Source organism: Chiloscyllium punctatum, chromosome 2, assembly GCF_047496795.1.
Source record: "Chiloscyllium punctatum isolate Juve2018m chromosome 2, sChiPun1.3, whole genome shotgun sequence".
NCBI classification, from domain to species: Eukaryota; Metazoa; Chordata; class Chondrichthyes; order Orectolobiformes; family Hemiscylliidae; genus Chiloscyllium; species Chiloscyllium punctatum.
The window spans coordinates 39,447,346-39,462,955 of NC_092740.1; the positions used below are offsets into that span (position 1 = coordinate 39,447,346).

At 42.6% G+C, this 15,610-nt stretch overlaps 1 protein-coding gene across 1 annotated transcript in view; it reads left to right on the plus strand.

Moving 5' to 3' along the window:
- The first annotated feature begins 7,282 nt into the window (after nucleotides 1-7,282).
- ap3b1a (adaptor related protein complex 3 subunit beta 1a) overlaps nucleotides 7,283-15,610 on the plus strand; it is a 314,446-nt gene continuing 306,118 nt past the window's right edge. Inside the window, exon 1 of the mRNA XM_072547465.1 lies at nucleotides 7,283-7,557. Coding sequence (XP_072403566.1) covers nucleotides 7,421-7,557 — 137 coding nt within the window. The 5' untranslated portion in view covers nucleotides 7,283-7,420. The remainder of the gene's footprint in view (nucleotides 7,558-15,610) is intronic.

Consider the following 15,610-nt stretch of genomic DNA (forward strand, 5'->3'; position numbering starts at 1 on the left):
GCAATGCTGTGTGATCAAAACAGTGAAGGGGAGGGTAGGGACTAAATCAAAATAGAGTTGGACGGGGAAATAATACACTCCACTCCCTGCGGCGCCCACCTCTCCCTGAACAACTCCAGGGTGTTGGTGGACACCGCGTGCTCCTTCTCCAAGGACAGCCAGGCTCTAACATAACCCCGGAAGAGGGGCAGGCAGTCGGCCCTAACGACCCCTCCACGGCCCGCTGCCTGGACCTGTTGATGGCCAGTTTGGCCAGGCCTAGGAGCAGACCCACGAGGAGGTCTTCGGACCTGCCCTCCCTCCTCCGTACCGGGTGCCCGAAGATCAGGAGCGTGGGACTGAAGTGCAACCAAAAGCAGAGGAGAAGGTTCACCCTGGAGTTGTTCAGGGAGAGGTGGGCGCCGCAGGGAGTGGAGTGCATTATTTCCCCCTCCAACTCTATTTTGATTTAACCCGTGCCCTCCCCTTCACTGTTTGATCACACAGCATTGCCCTTTGATGTGATGGGCACTGCTTGTCACTGGCCACTTGGGTGTTTCCTTTCTTCCTGGAGGTGTAAACTGAATAAAGATTGGTGCACCTTGTGTCTCTCACTGTGTCGCAAACCTGCACACACACAACATGGGTGGTGGGGAAAAAATAAGCACTACCGCAGTTAGGCAGTCATGTGGGGATAACAGAAAAAAAGAAAACAAAAGAATAAAAGTGCCAGAAATCCTAAAAAAAATTTCTCAATTATTTTTGACCTATCGTTGTTTGGCAAATCCTTGCCCATTTTATGTAATTGACCTTATTCATTTTATAGAATTTTATGGAAAAATTATTAAAGGTGGAGAGGGAATGGTAAGGATGTGCTGCATATTGATGGAGGAGATTAGCATTCTGTGATTTCAAAACTGCTCAGTCCTGGAGTGTTACTTATTTGGCACTATGCCTGAAAATCACCTCCCTTTGAGACAGCACATTACAGAACAACTACAAACAAAATTCTTCAACACTTAAGTCATTGTCTAGAGGTTATTGAATCTCCAACAAGTAGAAATGATTTCTCCTTAACAACTGTATCAAACCCCTCATAAATTTGAACACTTCTATTACACTTCCCCTTAATCTCTGCTGTAAGGACAATCCCAGTTTCTTCCCTTGCTCCAAATAATTGAAGTGCCTTATTCTAATACTGTACCAGTACATCTTTGTGAATTTCCTCTTCAAGTTCATGATATCCTTTCTCCAATGTTGTGCCCAGAATTGTTGATGCCTAACCAGTAACTTATACAGGATTGCATAACTTCCTTAGTTGTTCAACTGGTGCCTTTATTTAAAAGCCAAGTGTCTCACATTAATACCAGAAGTGTCACAGATATTCCATCAAGGTGAGTATCACAGACAAGTCTGAATCTGTCCACATCTGGGTTACCTATTCTATACATACTACTTTAGCTCTGACAGAAGGTCTGGAAAAAAAGACAAAGGGCATGGCTCTGTACTGTCAGAGTCTCAGGCCAGAATTCTCTTTGGTCCTGTGGCTGCAGTTCAAATGTTAGCATGTTAATCCAGGTCAATACACTGATTGATGAATCCCTGAAAATTGATTATGTTTTAATGACTATAATTGCCGCTTATAAAGGATTCCAAATATTTTTAGTATGGGGGATGAAGACTTGAGTTTGAAATGCCTTCCATTTGTTTGCTGGAACTTGATTGGTACGTTGAATTGGAAAGTTGTGGGTTCAAGACCCAAAATACAAAAATATGTGCAGACACAAAGGGAATGTTGCATTGACGGAAAGGTTACATTTCAGGGAAGGAGTTAACCGAAGGACCCAGCTACTTCTCCAGTAGATTAAAAGATGATACTATTTCAATTAAAATCAAATGAGTCATCCTGGTACGCTTGCTGATATTTATCCCTCAGTCACACCACAACAGCAGAATACCTGGTCATTACTGTAAAGCTATTTGTGTGCAATTCATATAATAGTAACTATGTTTTCAAGTACTACATTGGTTAGGGTATCCTTAGATGTGAAAGGTGCTGTATATATGCTGTTCAAATGATTTCTGTCTGAAGATTTTAGCCTCACTGCCGACATCGATTTTCAGTCAGCAATTATCCAATGGGATCTGGGAATGCAGTGCCACCTTGTGCCAGCTTCTGTACATTTTTTACACAATCTCTGAAAACCAATGGCATGGATGTATTTCATATGTTAGAATTAGAATTAGATTTATTGTTATATGTATTCAAATCCAGAGGTACAGTAGTACAGTGAAAAGTTTACAATGTTGCCCCACATGGCATCATTTAGGTACAAATCTTAGATACAAATAGAGATAAAGAAAAAAGTTGAAGTAGAATACAGATGTTTTGTAGTAAGACTCTATTTTATTTACTTTCATATTTTCCTAGCGAGTGTTGCCTCATCTACTGCCAACACAACATCTCATAATGAACAATACAATCCAATTCAATAGTTCAACAGATTCATCTTCCCATAACAATCTAACTAAAACTCCTGATTTGGGTAGCCTCTACTTATACTCTATTTGTCATTCTATATTACTTGTCCTTCTTTCACATTCTTCCTCTCCTTTCTTCTTGCCTTCTGAATTTCTCATCTGCAAGGCTTAATTTTTAAAACTATGCAAGTTGGCATATTTTGAAATTTATTTACTAATTAATGGGGATGTGAGCAGCCTTCTTGAACTGCTGCAATCCACCCCACTAACAGAAAGCGAGTTCCAGGATTTTGACCCAAAGACAGTGAAGGAATGGTGATATTGTTCCCAAGTCAAGATGGTGTGTGGTTTGGAGCGGGACTTGCTGGTTCCCATGTACTTGCTGTCCTTTTCCTTTTTAGGTTGTAGCGATTACTGGTTGTAAGGTGCTGTCGAATGAACCTTGGTGAGTTGTTGCAGTGCATCTTGTAGATGGTTTTTGATCCCTCTGCTAAGGGGAAAAGTTTCGCCGTACCTACTTAATTTTGTACAATTTAATCAAATCCCTCGTCAGCCATTTCTTCTCTAAGGAATATAACTCCACTCTCTCTTCTTTCTTCATAGTTAATTACCTCCAGCTTAGGCAAGATCATGTGAATTTCTTCTGCAGTGTCTCTAAAGCAATTACATCTTTCATACAATATGGCAACCAGAACTGCACACAGCTCTGGCCTAATTCATGTAATGTACTGGATCAAAACGTGCGGAGCTTGACGGACATATGCCCGAAACATTGACTCTCCTGCTCCTTGGATGCTGCCTGACTTGCCGTGCTTTTCCAGCGCCACGCTTTTTGATTCTGATCTCTAGCATCTGCAGTCCTCACTTTCTCTTAGTCATCAATTCCTTGCTCTTGCATTCAATGTCTTGACTAATAAACTTGGTATCTCATATGCCTTCTGCATCACCTTATCAGCCTTGAAAAATTTATGGCCATGCACACCAAGGTCCCTCTGAACCTCTGTGCTCCATAGGGTCCTACATTCAATTTGTATTCCCTTGTCTCGTTACTCCTCCCAATATGCATGCCTCACACATTTCAGGATTAAATTACATTTGCATTCTTCAGATTCTGGATTAGTGGTGCTGGAAGAGCACAGCAGTTCAGGCAGCATCCAAGTAGCTTCGAAATCGACGTTTCGGGCAAAAGCCCTTCATCAGGAATAAAGGCAGTGAGCCTGAAGCGTGGAGAGATAAGCTAGAGGAGGGTGGGGGTGGGGAGAAAGTAGCAGAGAGTACAATGGGTGAGTAGGGGAGGGGATGAAGGTGATAGGTCAGGGAGGAGAGGGTGGACTGGATAGGTGGAAAAGAAGATAGGCAGGTAGAACAAGTCATGGGGACAGTTACTGAGCTGGAAGTTTGGAACTAGGGTGAGGTGGGGGAAGGGGAAATGAGGAAACTGTGGAAGTCCACATTGATGCCTTGGGGTTGAAGTGTTCCGAGGTGGAAGATGAGGCGTTCTTCCTCCAGGCGTCTGGTGGTGAGGGAGCGGCGGTGAAGGAGGCCCAGGACCTCCATGTCCTCGGCAGAGTGGGAGGGGGAGTTGAAAGGTTGGGCCACGGGGCGGTGTGGTTGATTGGTGCGGGTGTCCCGGAGATGTTCCCTAAAGTGCTCTGCTAGGAGGCGCCCAGTCTCCCCAGTGTAGAGGAGACCGCATCGGGAGCAACGGATACAATAAATGATATTAGTGGATGTGCAAGTAAAACATTGATGGATGTGGAAGGCTCGTTTAGGGCCTTGGATAGAGGTGAGGGAGGAGGTGTGGGCGCAGGTTTTACAGTTCCTGCGGTGGCAGGGGAAAGTGCCAGGATTGGAGGGTGGGTTGTTTGGGGGCGTGGACCTGACCAGGGAGTCGCGGAGGGAATGGTCTTTGCGGAAGGCGGAAAGGGGTGGGGAGGGAAATATATTCCTGGTAGTGGAGTCTGTTTGGAGGTGGCAGAAATGTTGACGGATGATTTGGTTTATGTGAAGGTCTGTAGGGTGGAAGGTGAGCACCAGGGGCATTCTGTCCTTGTTACGGTTGGAGGGCTGGGGTCTGAGGGCGGAGGTGCAGGATGTGGATGAGATGCGTTGGAGGACATCTTTAACCACGTGGGAAGGGAAATTGCGGTCTCGAAAGAAGGAGGCCATCTGGTGTGTTCTGTGGTGGAACTGGTCCTCCTGGGAGCAGATACGGCGGAGGCGGAGAAATTGGGAATACGGGATGGCATTTTTGCAAGAGGTAGGGTGGGAAGAGGTGTAATCCAGGTAGCTGTGGGAGTCGGTGGGTTTGTAAAAAATGTCAGTGTCAAGTCGGTCGTCATTAACGGAGATGGAGAGGTCCAGGAAGGGGAAGGAGGTGTCAGAGATGGTAAATTTAAGGTCAGGGTGGAATGTGTTGGTGAAGTTGATGAATTGCTCAACCTCCTCGCGGGAGCACGAGGTGGCGCCAATGCAGTCATCAATGTAGCGGAGGAAGAGGTGGGGAGTGGTGCCAGTGTAATTATGGAAGATCAACTGTTCTACGTAGCCAACAAAAAGACAGGCATAGCTGGGGCCCATATGTGTGCCCATGGCTACCCCTTTGGTCTGGAGGAAGTGGGAGGATTCAAAGGAGAAATTGTTAAGGGTGAGGACAAGTTCGGCCAAACGAATGAGAGTGTCGGTGGAAGGGTACTGTTGGGGACGTCTGAAGAGGAAAAAACGGAGGGCTTGGAGGCCCTGGTCATGGTGGATGGCAGTGTAGAGGGATTGGATATCTTCTGCCTCGGAACACTTCAACCCCAAGGCATAAATGTGGACTTCAACAGTTTCCTCATTTCCCCTTCCCCCACCTCACCCTAGTTCTGAACTTCCAGCTCAGTAACTGTCCCCATGACTTGTCTGGACTTGTCCTACCTGCCTATCTTCTTTTCCACCTATCCACTCCACCCTCTCCTCCTTGACCTATCACCTTCATCCCCCTCCCCACTCCCCATTGTACTCTATGCTACTTTCTCCCCACCCCCACCCTCCTCTAGCTTATCTCTCCATGCTTCAGGCTCACTGCCTTTATTCCTGATGAAGGGCTTTTGCCCGAAACGTCGATTTCGAAGCTACTTGGATGCTGCCTGAACTGCTGTGCTCTTCCAGTACCACTAATCCAGATGTTTCCAGCATCTGCAGTCATTGTTTTTACCGATTTGCATTGTTCAGCCCATCTGACGAGCCTCTCTGTATAGTTCTAAAGACTAAGGCTTTTCTCCTTGGTGTTAACTATACCACTTATTTTTCAGAATAGAGTTAATAGCACATGGAAAAATATCAGTTGATTCAGAAGAGTCAATATGGATTTGTTAAAGGAAAATTACATCTAACCAATTTGCTGGACCTTTTGAAGAATTAAGAGTTGTTGTGAGGGCAAAGCTAGTATATGGTGTCTGTGGATTCCCAAAAAGCATTCATTACAATACCACACAATAACCTTACTTATGAAGAAAGTTATCAGACATGGAATAAAAGAGTCAGTAGCAATGTGGATACAAAATTGACATAGAGATAGGAAACAGAGCATAATGGATAATGGTTATTTTCTAGGCTACCAGATTTGCAATGGAGTTCCTCAAAGTTCAGTATTGGAAACCTTGCTTTTCCTGACAGATATAAATGAGTAAGATCCTGTGTGCAAGGTGCAATTTCAAACTTTGTGATGACAGAAATCTCAGAAGAATTCGAAGTTGTGAAGAAGACAACGTGGAACTTTAAAAGAACACTGACACTTTGATTGAGTGGGCGGATGACGTTCAAGGTGGAGAAGTGTGAGGTGATAAATTTGGTACAAAGAACATGGTGAGACCAAATAAAATAAACAATACTTTTCTAAAGCCTGTGTCAGAGAACAAAGGCCTGGGTGTATATGTACATAAGTAATTAAAAATGGTAATACAGCAAGAGAGAACGGTTAATAAAGCATATTCTAGACTTCATTAGTAAGAGCAGGGAGGTGGTTACAATGAAATTATTTGGCAGCTGGAATATGTGTACAGGAAGGATGTTATTGCTTTTCAATGTGGGCCAAAGGCCTGTTCCTGTTCGATATTAATTGCAGAGAGTCCAGAAGAGCAAAAAGATTAGCCAAATCCTGAGGAATAACCAGTAAAACTTGCAAATGACTCATACAACTCCAACTTGTTTGTACAGTGTCAGTGCTCCAATATAACGAGTACATTCATTTCCAAGTATAACTTTTTTAAAAAACCTTTCTCCCTCTGGGTGTCCAAGGGTAACGCATTTACAGTCGCAATCCTTTTGTGATAATTAGACTGGTGATGTTTCCAGGGCTTTCATCTGTCATTGTTCACCTCACTCGGGTATTTCATTTCGCTCATTGTAGGCCAGCTTTTTGTTAATTTCAAAAACACACTTAAGTCACAAAAAAACATTTTTATGTGCTATATAGTTACGGAAGCTGTCGGATCTGTACTGTAACATATGGATAAATAAACAAACATTGGAGTTTGAGTCTATACAACAAACAAACCCAAGGCCTTTCTTACTTATATTTGTGGAGCAGTTTCTTCTTGTACCATAACTTCCTAAATTCAGGATATTTTTTGGAGCAGGGACGAGGGACCATATACTTTTCCTGCTCCTCTTTCTGATGTTCTTCCCGTGAATGTGCATTGAGTGTTTTTTTTAAAAGCAGGAGAGCAGCCTTTTCCCACCATCTGACCAGGGCGGCGGCTGTGGGCAAGGGGCGTTTCCATGGCAGCCGCTGGATCACGTGACCTCGGTGTCAGCTGACCTTTCACCCCACCCCCCCGTCCCATTTCCGGTGTCACTCGAGTCCGGGGCCGGCTGGCCGGCAGCGAGGAGTTTTGAACGTCAGACAAACTAAGTTAACCCGTTCACAGCGCTTTGGCAGCCGGTGCCCGGGATATAGTAGGACAGCCCGAGGGCGAGTATGGCGACCAACAGCATATCCTACAACGACCAGGGCCTGGGGAGAGAATCGACCGAGTTGGGCCAAGAAGCCACGGCGGTGACTTCAGGAGGAGGGGCAGGAACTGGGTTTCGCCTCTTCAGCGTAGATTACAAGAAGTAAGTTAAAGAGCCACTGTGCGCCGGAGTTTACATACTCCTTCTGCTCCGTTCTCTGACACAGGAACTCTTTCATGCTTTCAGACCTTGTTATGGAACATAGTTTTCGTGCAAGATCTTTTGGCAAACTTTTTCCAGGCGCTAATCAGTGCGCACAGGCGACTAAACCTTTCCCTGTGAGCAAGCACTTGGTCCACTACATCCGTACTTTTTTCCAACTTTCGTTTTAGGTTGAAGTGCTGTAAAATATTGAGTGTGATCACTTTACAAGCTTTACCTGATGAGAGACTCTCAGTTGTGACCGACTCGAAGGTGGCCATTTGGCCTGTCATGTTTGCATTACTTTCTGAATGAGCAGTTCACTTGAGGCTATTCCTTGCTATCTCGCTAAGACTATACAGCCTTTCCTTTTTAGATGACAATCTACTTCACTTTTGGATGCTTCAGTTGAACTGTACCCCAGGACAATTTGTTTCAGATTGTTGACACCTCTTACAAAACTCTTTTCTTTCTCACTGTTACTACTTTTGTGCTTTCAATCTGCACCCTATTGTTCCAGACCCTTCCAAAAGTGGTATTTTATTTGCCCATTCTACCATGTCAAGCCACCTCATCTTAAACTCTCTTCGAATGGAAAGCAGTCCATATAGCTGAAGTTCTTCATTCCTGGAACTATTCTCATGAATGTTTTGTGCATTCTTTCCAATGACTTCCTCTCCTTTTTGTAAAGTTTTGTTATTGACCTGACCAAACCCCTTCAAATATATTCAAAATACCCTGGACCACAGACCCTAACTATTACTAATTTTAAAGGCAAGTTAAAGATGTTGTGTCCTGGATACAATTTGATTGGCCAAACCACCAGTCTTAAAGCAACAAAGAATCACTTTATTCATACAGGAGGTTATGTTGCGGCTGTACAGGACATTGGTGAGGCCACTGTCAGAATATTGCATGCAATTCTGGTCTCCTTCCATTCAGAAGGATGTTGTGAAACTTGAAAGGGTTCAGAAATGATCTACAAGGATGTTGCCAGAGTTGGAGGATTTGAGCTATAGGGAGAAGCTGAACAGGCTGGGGCTGTTTTCCCTGGAGTGTCGGAGGCTGAGGGGTGACCTTATAGAGGTTAATAAAATCATGAGGGGTATGGATATGGTAAATAGGCAAGGTCTTTTCCCTGGGGTGGGGGAGTCCAGAACTAGAAGGCATAGGTTTAGGGTGAGAGGAGAAAGATATAAAAGAGACCTAAGGGGCAACTTTTTCACACAGGGTGGTACCTATGTGGAATGAACTGCCAGAGGAAGTGGAGGAGGCTGGTACAATTGCAACATTTAAGATGCATTTGGGTGGGTATATGAATAGGAAGGGTTTGGAGGGAAAAGGGCCGGGTGCTGGCAGGTGAGACTAGATTGGGTTGGGATATCTGGTTGGGATGGACGGGTTGGTCCGAAGGGTCTGTTTCCATGCTGTACATCTGACTCTATAAACTATAGTTAAAGTACACCAAAAGAGAGGTTTTTCTAATTTCTTCTAACTGTTGCAAAATGTAACAGTAATAGATTAACTGCTAAACAGAGACTGTACAAAATATAGTAAACACACCCTTGGCAAAGGTGAATTTAATAAAATAGGTTGTCTCGTGTAATTCAAGTAGCAGGAAGAGAACCCAGCTTTTACCTGTGACAGAGGAAAAACACCTTCAATATTTAGTAGGTGTTACAGAATAATTAAATCTAAAAATCCTGGTTCTGTGGGAGCTTGACCCATCTCATTCAGGCTGCTGCTATTCCAAATTTAGATCACTTTGGGCAGCAGATACATGGGAATATTATCCCCTTCAAGTTCCCCTCTAGGCAAGTCACCACCTTAACTTGGAAATATGTCTTCATTTCTTTACTGTCACTGGGTCAAAATCCTGGAATTCCCTGCATGAGGACATTGTGGATCAATTTACAGCATATGGGCTGCAGTGGTTTGAGAATGCAGTAAACACCATCTTTGAGGGCATCTAGGGACAGGCAGTAAATGCTGGCGCAGCCAATGCTGCCCTCATCTGAGTAAATTCAAAAATAAATTGTGGGGCCAAGATGTGAGGCTCAGATTGAGATCATACAAGTTCATTGTCTCCTCCTGTGGAGAGAAGGCAGAGTTAACATTTCAAGTCCATAACGCTGCTTTCTCTGTACAGATGTTGCCAGACCTGCTGAGTTTTTCCAACGCACATCCTATACCCCCATGCAAGCCAACTTTCCATCCATTGACTCCACTACACTAAATGCCTCAGTAAGGCAGCCAACATTAAAGACCCATCCCACCCCAGTTGTAATCACTTCCAACCTCTGGTCAGGCAGAAGTTACAAAAGCTTAACACACGTACCAACAGGTTAAAGAGCTTCTTCCCTGCTGTTATTAGGTTTCGGAATAGATCTCTCCAATTTCAAATCTAATGTTGATCTTGCTTTTTGTGTGCCACCTTTGCACTGCAACTTGACATTCCTCAATCTGTGATCTTCATATGCTATAATCTGCCTGTACTGCACGCAAAAGAGAACTTTTCACTGTACTCAGGAACCCGTGACAATAAATCAAATCAAAATCAATTTCTCTTTTTTCTGAATGAAAGTTTCTAATTTTTTTCAGCATAACTTCCTTACTGTCTTGCTCTTGTTCCTGATTAATAAAACTGAGGTTACTTTATGCTTTATTAACTACTTGTTCAATCTGTAGAGCCACCTTCAATGACGTGCCCATGTACATGGAGTCCCCCGTTCCTGTGCTTGCTTCAGAATTGTACCCTCTTGTTTTTGCTGAAATGAATCATTTCATAGTCTTCAGTGTTGAACGTCAGCCTATAAAATCATCCTCTCAAACTTGATTGTTACTACTTCGAAAAACTCATTGAGGATTGATGAGGGCAGAGCGTTGAATGTGATTTATATGGACTTCACTAAGGCGTTCGACAAGGTTCCCCATGGGAAACTGGTTAGCAAGGTTATATCTCATAGAATACAGGGAGAGCTAACCAGAACTGATTAGTTTGCTCTCGGATGTAGCCTGACCTTCTGTGGTCCAAGTTATTATAATATAGATATCAACGAGAGTGAAGTTCTTAAAATTCATCTCTGGGAAACTTCACTGCAAATATTCCAGCACCACTCTAATCTTGAGTATGATCTACAACATCTGCAGTCCTCACTTTTGCCTAGTTTGTGTACAGAACTGGCTCAAAGAAGACAAGAGGGTAATGGTGGAGGGTTGTTTTTTAAGACTGGAGGCCTGTGACCAGGGGAGTGCCACAAGGATTTATGCTGGGTCCACTACTTTTGATCATTTATAGAAATGGTTTGGGTGCCAACATAAGAGGTAGTTAGTAAGTTTGCTGATGACACCAAAATTGGAGGTGTAGTGAACAAGGTTACCTCAGATTACAACAAGATCCTGACCAGATGGGCCAATGGGCTGAGAAGTGGCAGATGGAGTTTAATTCAGATTAATGTGAGGTGCTGCATTTGGGAAAGTAAATCTTAGCAGGACCTATACACTTAATGGTAAGGTCCTAGGGAGTGTTGCTGAACAAAGAGAGCTTGGAGTGCAGGTTCATAGCTCCTTGAAAGTGGAGTCGCAGGTAGATAGGATAGTGAAACAGGTGTTTGTCCTTTACTGGTCAGTGTATTGAGTACAGGAGTTGGGAGGTCATGTTGCGGTTGTACAGGACATTGGTTAGGCCACTGTTGGAATATTGCATGCAATTCTGGTCTCCTTCCTATCGGAAAGATGTTGTGAAACTTGAAAGGGTTCAGAAAAGATTTACAAGGATGTTGACAGGGTTGGAGGATTTGAGCTATTGAGGGGTTGAATAGGCTAGGGCTGTTTTCCCTGGACCGTTGGAGGCTGAGGGGTGAACTGAGAGGTTTATAAAGTCATGAGGGACATGGAGAGGGTAAATAGACAAGATCATTTTCCTGGAGTGGGGAGTCCAGACCTAGAGGGCATAGGTTTAGGGTGAGAGGGGAAAGATATAAAAGAGACCTAAGGAGCAACGCTTTCACGCAGAGAGTGATACGTGTATGGAATGAGCTGCCAGAGGAAGTGGTGGAGGCTAGTACAATTGCAACATTTAAAAGGAACCTTGGTGGGTATATGAATAGGAAGGGTTTGGAGGGATGTGGGCTGGGTGCTGGCAGGTGGGACTAGATTGGGTTGGCATATCTGATTGGCATGGACAAGTTGGACCGATGGGTCTGTTTCTGTGCTGTACCTCTCTATGACTCTATAACTAGAACCCTTGTGAAGTTTTATGTAACCCTCTCAGTTCAAATATTTCCAACTTTTATATCATTTGGAAATGTCAAAATTTCATCTGGTGCACCAAAGTCCAGGTTATTATAATATAGATATCAACGAGAGTGAAGTTCTTAAAATTCATCTCTGGGAAACTTCACTGCAAATCTTCCTTTCTGTTTTGTCAGTCAGCCTATTTTATATCCATGTTTCTACTGTCCCTTTTATTTTGTGAGCTCAAAGTCTTTTGTGTGGCACTTGATCAAATTATGACTGAGATAGGAATTGATTTGGAGATGCCGGTGTTGGACTGGGGTGTGCAAAATTAAAAATCTCACACCAGGTTATAGTCCAGCAGATTTAATTGGAAGCACACTAGCTTTCAGAGCACTGCTCCTTCATCAGGTGGTTGTGATAACCACTTGATGAAGGAGCGTTGCTACAAAAGCTAATGTGTTTCCAATTAAACCTGCTGGACTATAGCCTGGTGTTGTGATTTTTAACGAGATAGGAATTGAGTACCATCTGTTTCAAGTTTGACTGGTACTCAGGTTGCAATGTACATTTAATTATCTTACCCAGTTCCTGACGTGGCCAATTTAATGTTTTGTCTGCATTAGACCTGGAATAAAAAGATTCATCATCCAGATTTCTTTAATAAAGAGAATTATTAATTTATTGTTATGCAAATTATTCCATAGAGCTGCCAAACTGGTTAGCACAGTTTAGAGTGTGAAAGTATACAACTTTGTTCCTGCTAGATAATGCAAAGGAAGAATAAAAAACTAATTCGTTGTTCAATGACTCACTTTGGGGGAAAGCATCCTTGGCTATTAACTTATTTTCCCCTCAAGGAATAACTATCAACTGTTCAGATAGCTGTAAATTCCAGTGCACACAAAACAGTCAATAGTCATATCGTGTTGGAGCGTGGTGCTAGAAAATCACAGCCAGTCAGACAGCATGTGATGAGCAGGAGAGTCAACTTTTCGAGCATATGCTTTTCATCGGAAATTAGGGGGTGGCCAGAGGGGGATAGGTGGGGGAGGAAGGTAACTGGGAATGCAATAGGTAGATGGAAGTGGGGGATGATGGTGATAGGTCAGAAAGGAGGGCGGAGCTGATAGGTGGGAAGGAAGATGGACAAGTAGGACAGTTCAAGAGGGTGATGCCAAGTTGGGAGGTTGGATCTGGGGTAAGGTGTTGGGAGGGGAAATGAAGAAACTGGTGAAATTGGCATTGATCCCATGTGGTGGAGGGTTCCAAGGCAGAAGATGAGGCGTTGGTTGGCTAGAATTTGGAGATGGAGGAGGATCAGTAACATTATTAACTACATGAAAACTGCAACCTATTCACTTGCTATAATGTACTATTATTAATAAAGAAATGTATGTTAAATGCAATAAATGACCAAAATTGGGGGAAAAACAATTAAAGCTAAGGTTGAATCTGAAAAGATTGCACACAAGTGGCAGAGTTTAGCTTAATACTGAAAGGATGGATCATTGCTTGACAGTGATGGATAATGAGTTTTTGAGTATTGCTGTGATTATTAAATTGTGACGTTCCAATTTTGTTTGTGGACTTGTGTATAAAATGGTCAGTCATTGTATTCTGCTATATTTATCATGTAGTTGGCAAAGGGAAGAAGTAATGTTAAAGGGCATGTTATGATCAGATTTCCCTTTGAGCAGTACATGTGATTTTGATCAAGGTGTATGACTGACATTCGGGCCTTGGAAGCAGAGCACAGTGGAATTGTAATTCAATGCAAGGTATTCTCAGATATTAAAAGAAAGACTATACAAAGTAGACTTTCAATCAGAAGACTTCACTAATAATCTGTAGATTTATGAAAAATAAAATGGAAATAATATTTCGAGCATAAATATGATAGAATAAGGGCATACCAGTTCAAGCCAATAAAAGAAAATGTTTAGGATTGATGTCAAGAAGTTGCTGTTGTGGAGTAGTTAGAATCTACAGTTGGCTTGTTTCAGATAATAGTGAAAGCATTTTAGTAGTTTGAATAGAAAGTTTTGAAATTGTCAGGAATTATCTGAAAAGCCTCTTTTCATCCATGTGGATCTTGTGAATTTCTTTTTTCCAGCAGTTGGATCATGATATATCATGGCTGTGGATTGAGGTTATGGGAAAGCAAGGGAAAAAGAGCAAAAATAATTTTCTATTTTTTCTGACTTGTCATTTCACATGTCATCTCCTTCACTTGTGCCATCTCCACTCCAATATATACCTTTGAATTTTATATAGTTCCTAGAAGGAATAAATGATATTTTATGATGGCTCAGATCTAAAAATAGTAAGTTTAGACTCAAGGTAGTTACAACATTTGTCAAATGGATGAGCTAGCATTGCTGCTTTGTTAGGACACTGTTTTTCCCCACTGTGCCGTTTCGCATTGCTTTCACATCGATGAAGTAATTCTGTGGCATTCCCTAACGACTTGTCTGCTCCAGATTATGTGCAGTAGACGTTGTGCAATGTTCCTTGTCAGATGTCTGGGAAACTGTTTTGACAGAAAGCAGTGGAGAGTGACCAGAACATTTTCAACAATTGGCACTCTGCAGCAGACCTGTGCACTGTTTCATTCCTTGGTTCAGATGAATACAGCTCAGTCCAGGTCTTTGGGAAGATATTCGATGCTAATGACATTTTGGTGTTTAATAATACTTTTTACTTACGCTGCTTGAGCATACTGCCTTTCCTGAAGAGCAATTAACAAGGTTCAGACTGTCACAGGTGAATTGCTGAGAGCACCTTCTGAATGCTTTTCATGTTAATCATAACACTTTTTTTGTTGTTTTGTAAAAATATTTGGCTGGTTAGTTCTCATGAATTGCAATTGAAGAGGATTTATATTTGTTTGGGCCGTGTACATGCAAAAGTCTCTTTTAACTCAGGCACATACATAGACGATTAGACCAGAGTCGAGTGGCAAGACCTCATAATTCTCCTTGTATGACTATACATTTAAAATGCCTTAATACCAACACGTTAAATTAATTGCAATTACTTGGTTGATTCGTGGTCCACTTTCGGTCTGTCTACCAATACTGTACGAAAACAAGCTTGTATTGCTCTTTGTGCTGAGTTCCCAGTTTTGCTGCTGTTCTGCTAAGAGGGAATAGCATAAAGTCCAAGAATTTCTAGTGCATATAGATAAAAGAAAATCACGCTTTAGCGTGAGATCACACACAAACACTGATTAAAGTGGCATTGGTTGAATTAATATGGGAGAGGAGCATCCTCTTTGAATATGAAAGGAATAGGTTTCACCAACCTACGGTCTATCTTGATGTGAATTCTACTGCATGTAAAAATATTTCTGACTTGGTATCAACTAAGAGTATTCTGCCTCAGGTTTACAATTCATTCTGAGTCTGTTTTTGTTTCCACTGCCTTGTTGTGTGTGAGACTGACAAACCAGGTCTGTTTCCATAGCTTGCTTTTTCCTGGAAAAGGTTGCTAGCTTGTTACTAGGGACTGTGTAGCTTGAAGGGCTTGGTTCTGCATCAAGCATGGCTGACCAAGAGACTGTCCACTTTTAGAATTAGAATTTGATTCTATTGTCATGTGCACTCAAGTCCAGAGATGCAAGAATACAGTGAAAGATGCCATTCTGTAGTGCCATCTTAAGTACAAAGGTACCTGGGTACAACATCTTGGGTATAAAGTAAAATAGTTTTGCAATACTGTCCTTAAGTGCTTAGCTATGGGCCTGTATCTGGGTTGTTCCACCCTGATGCTGAGA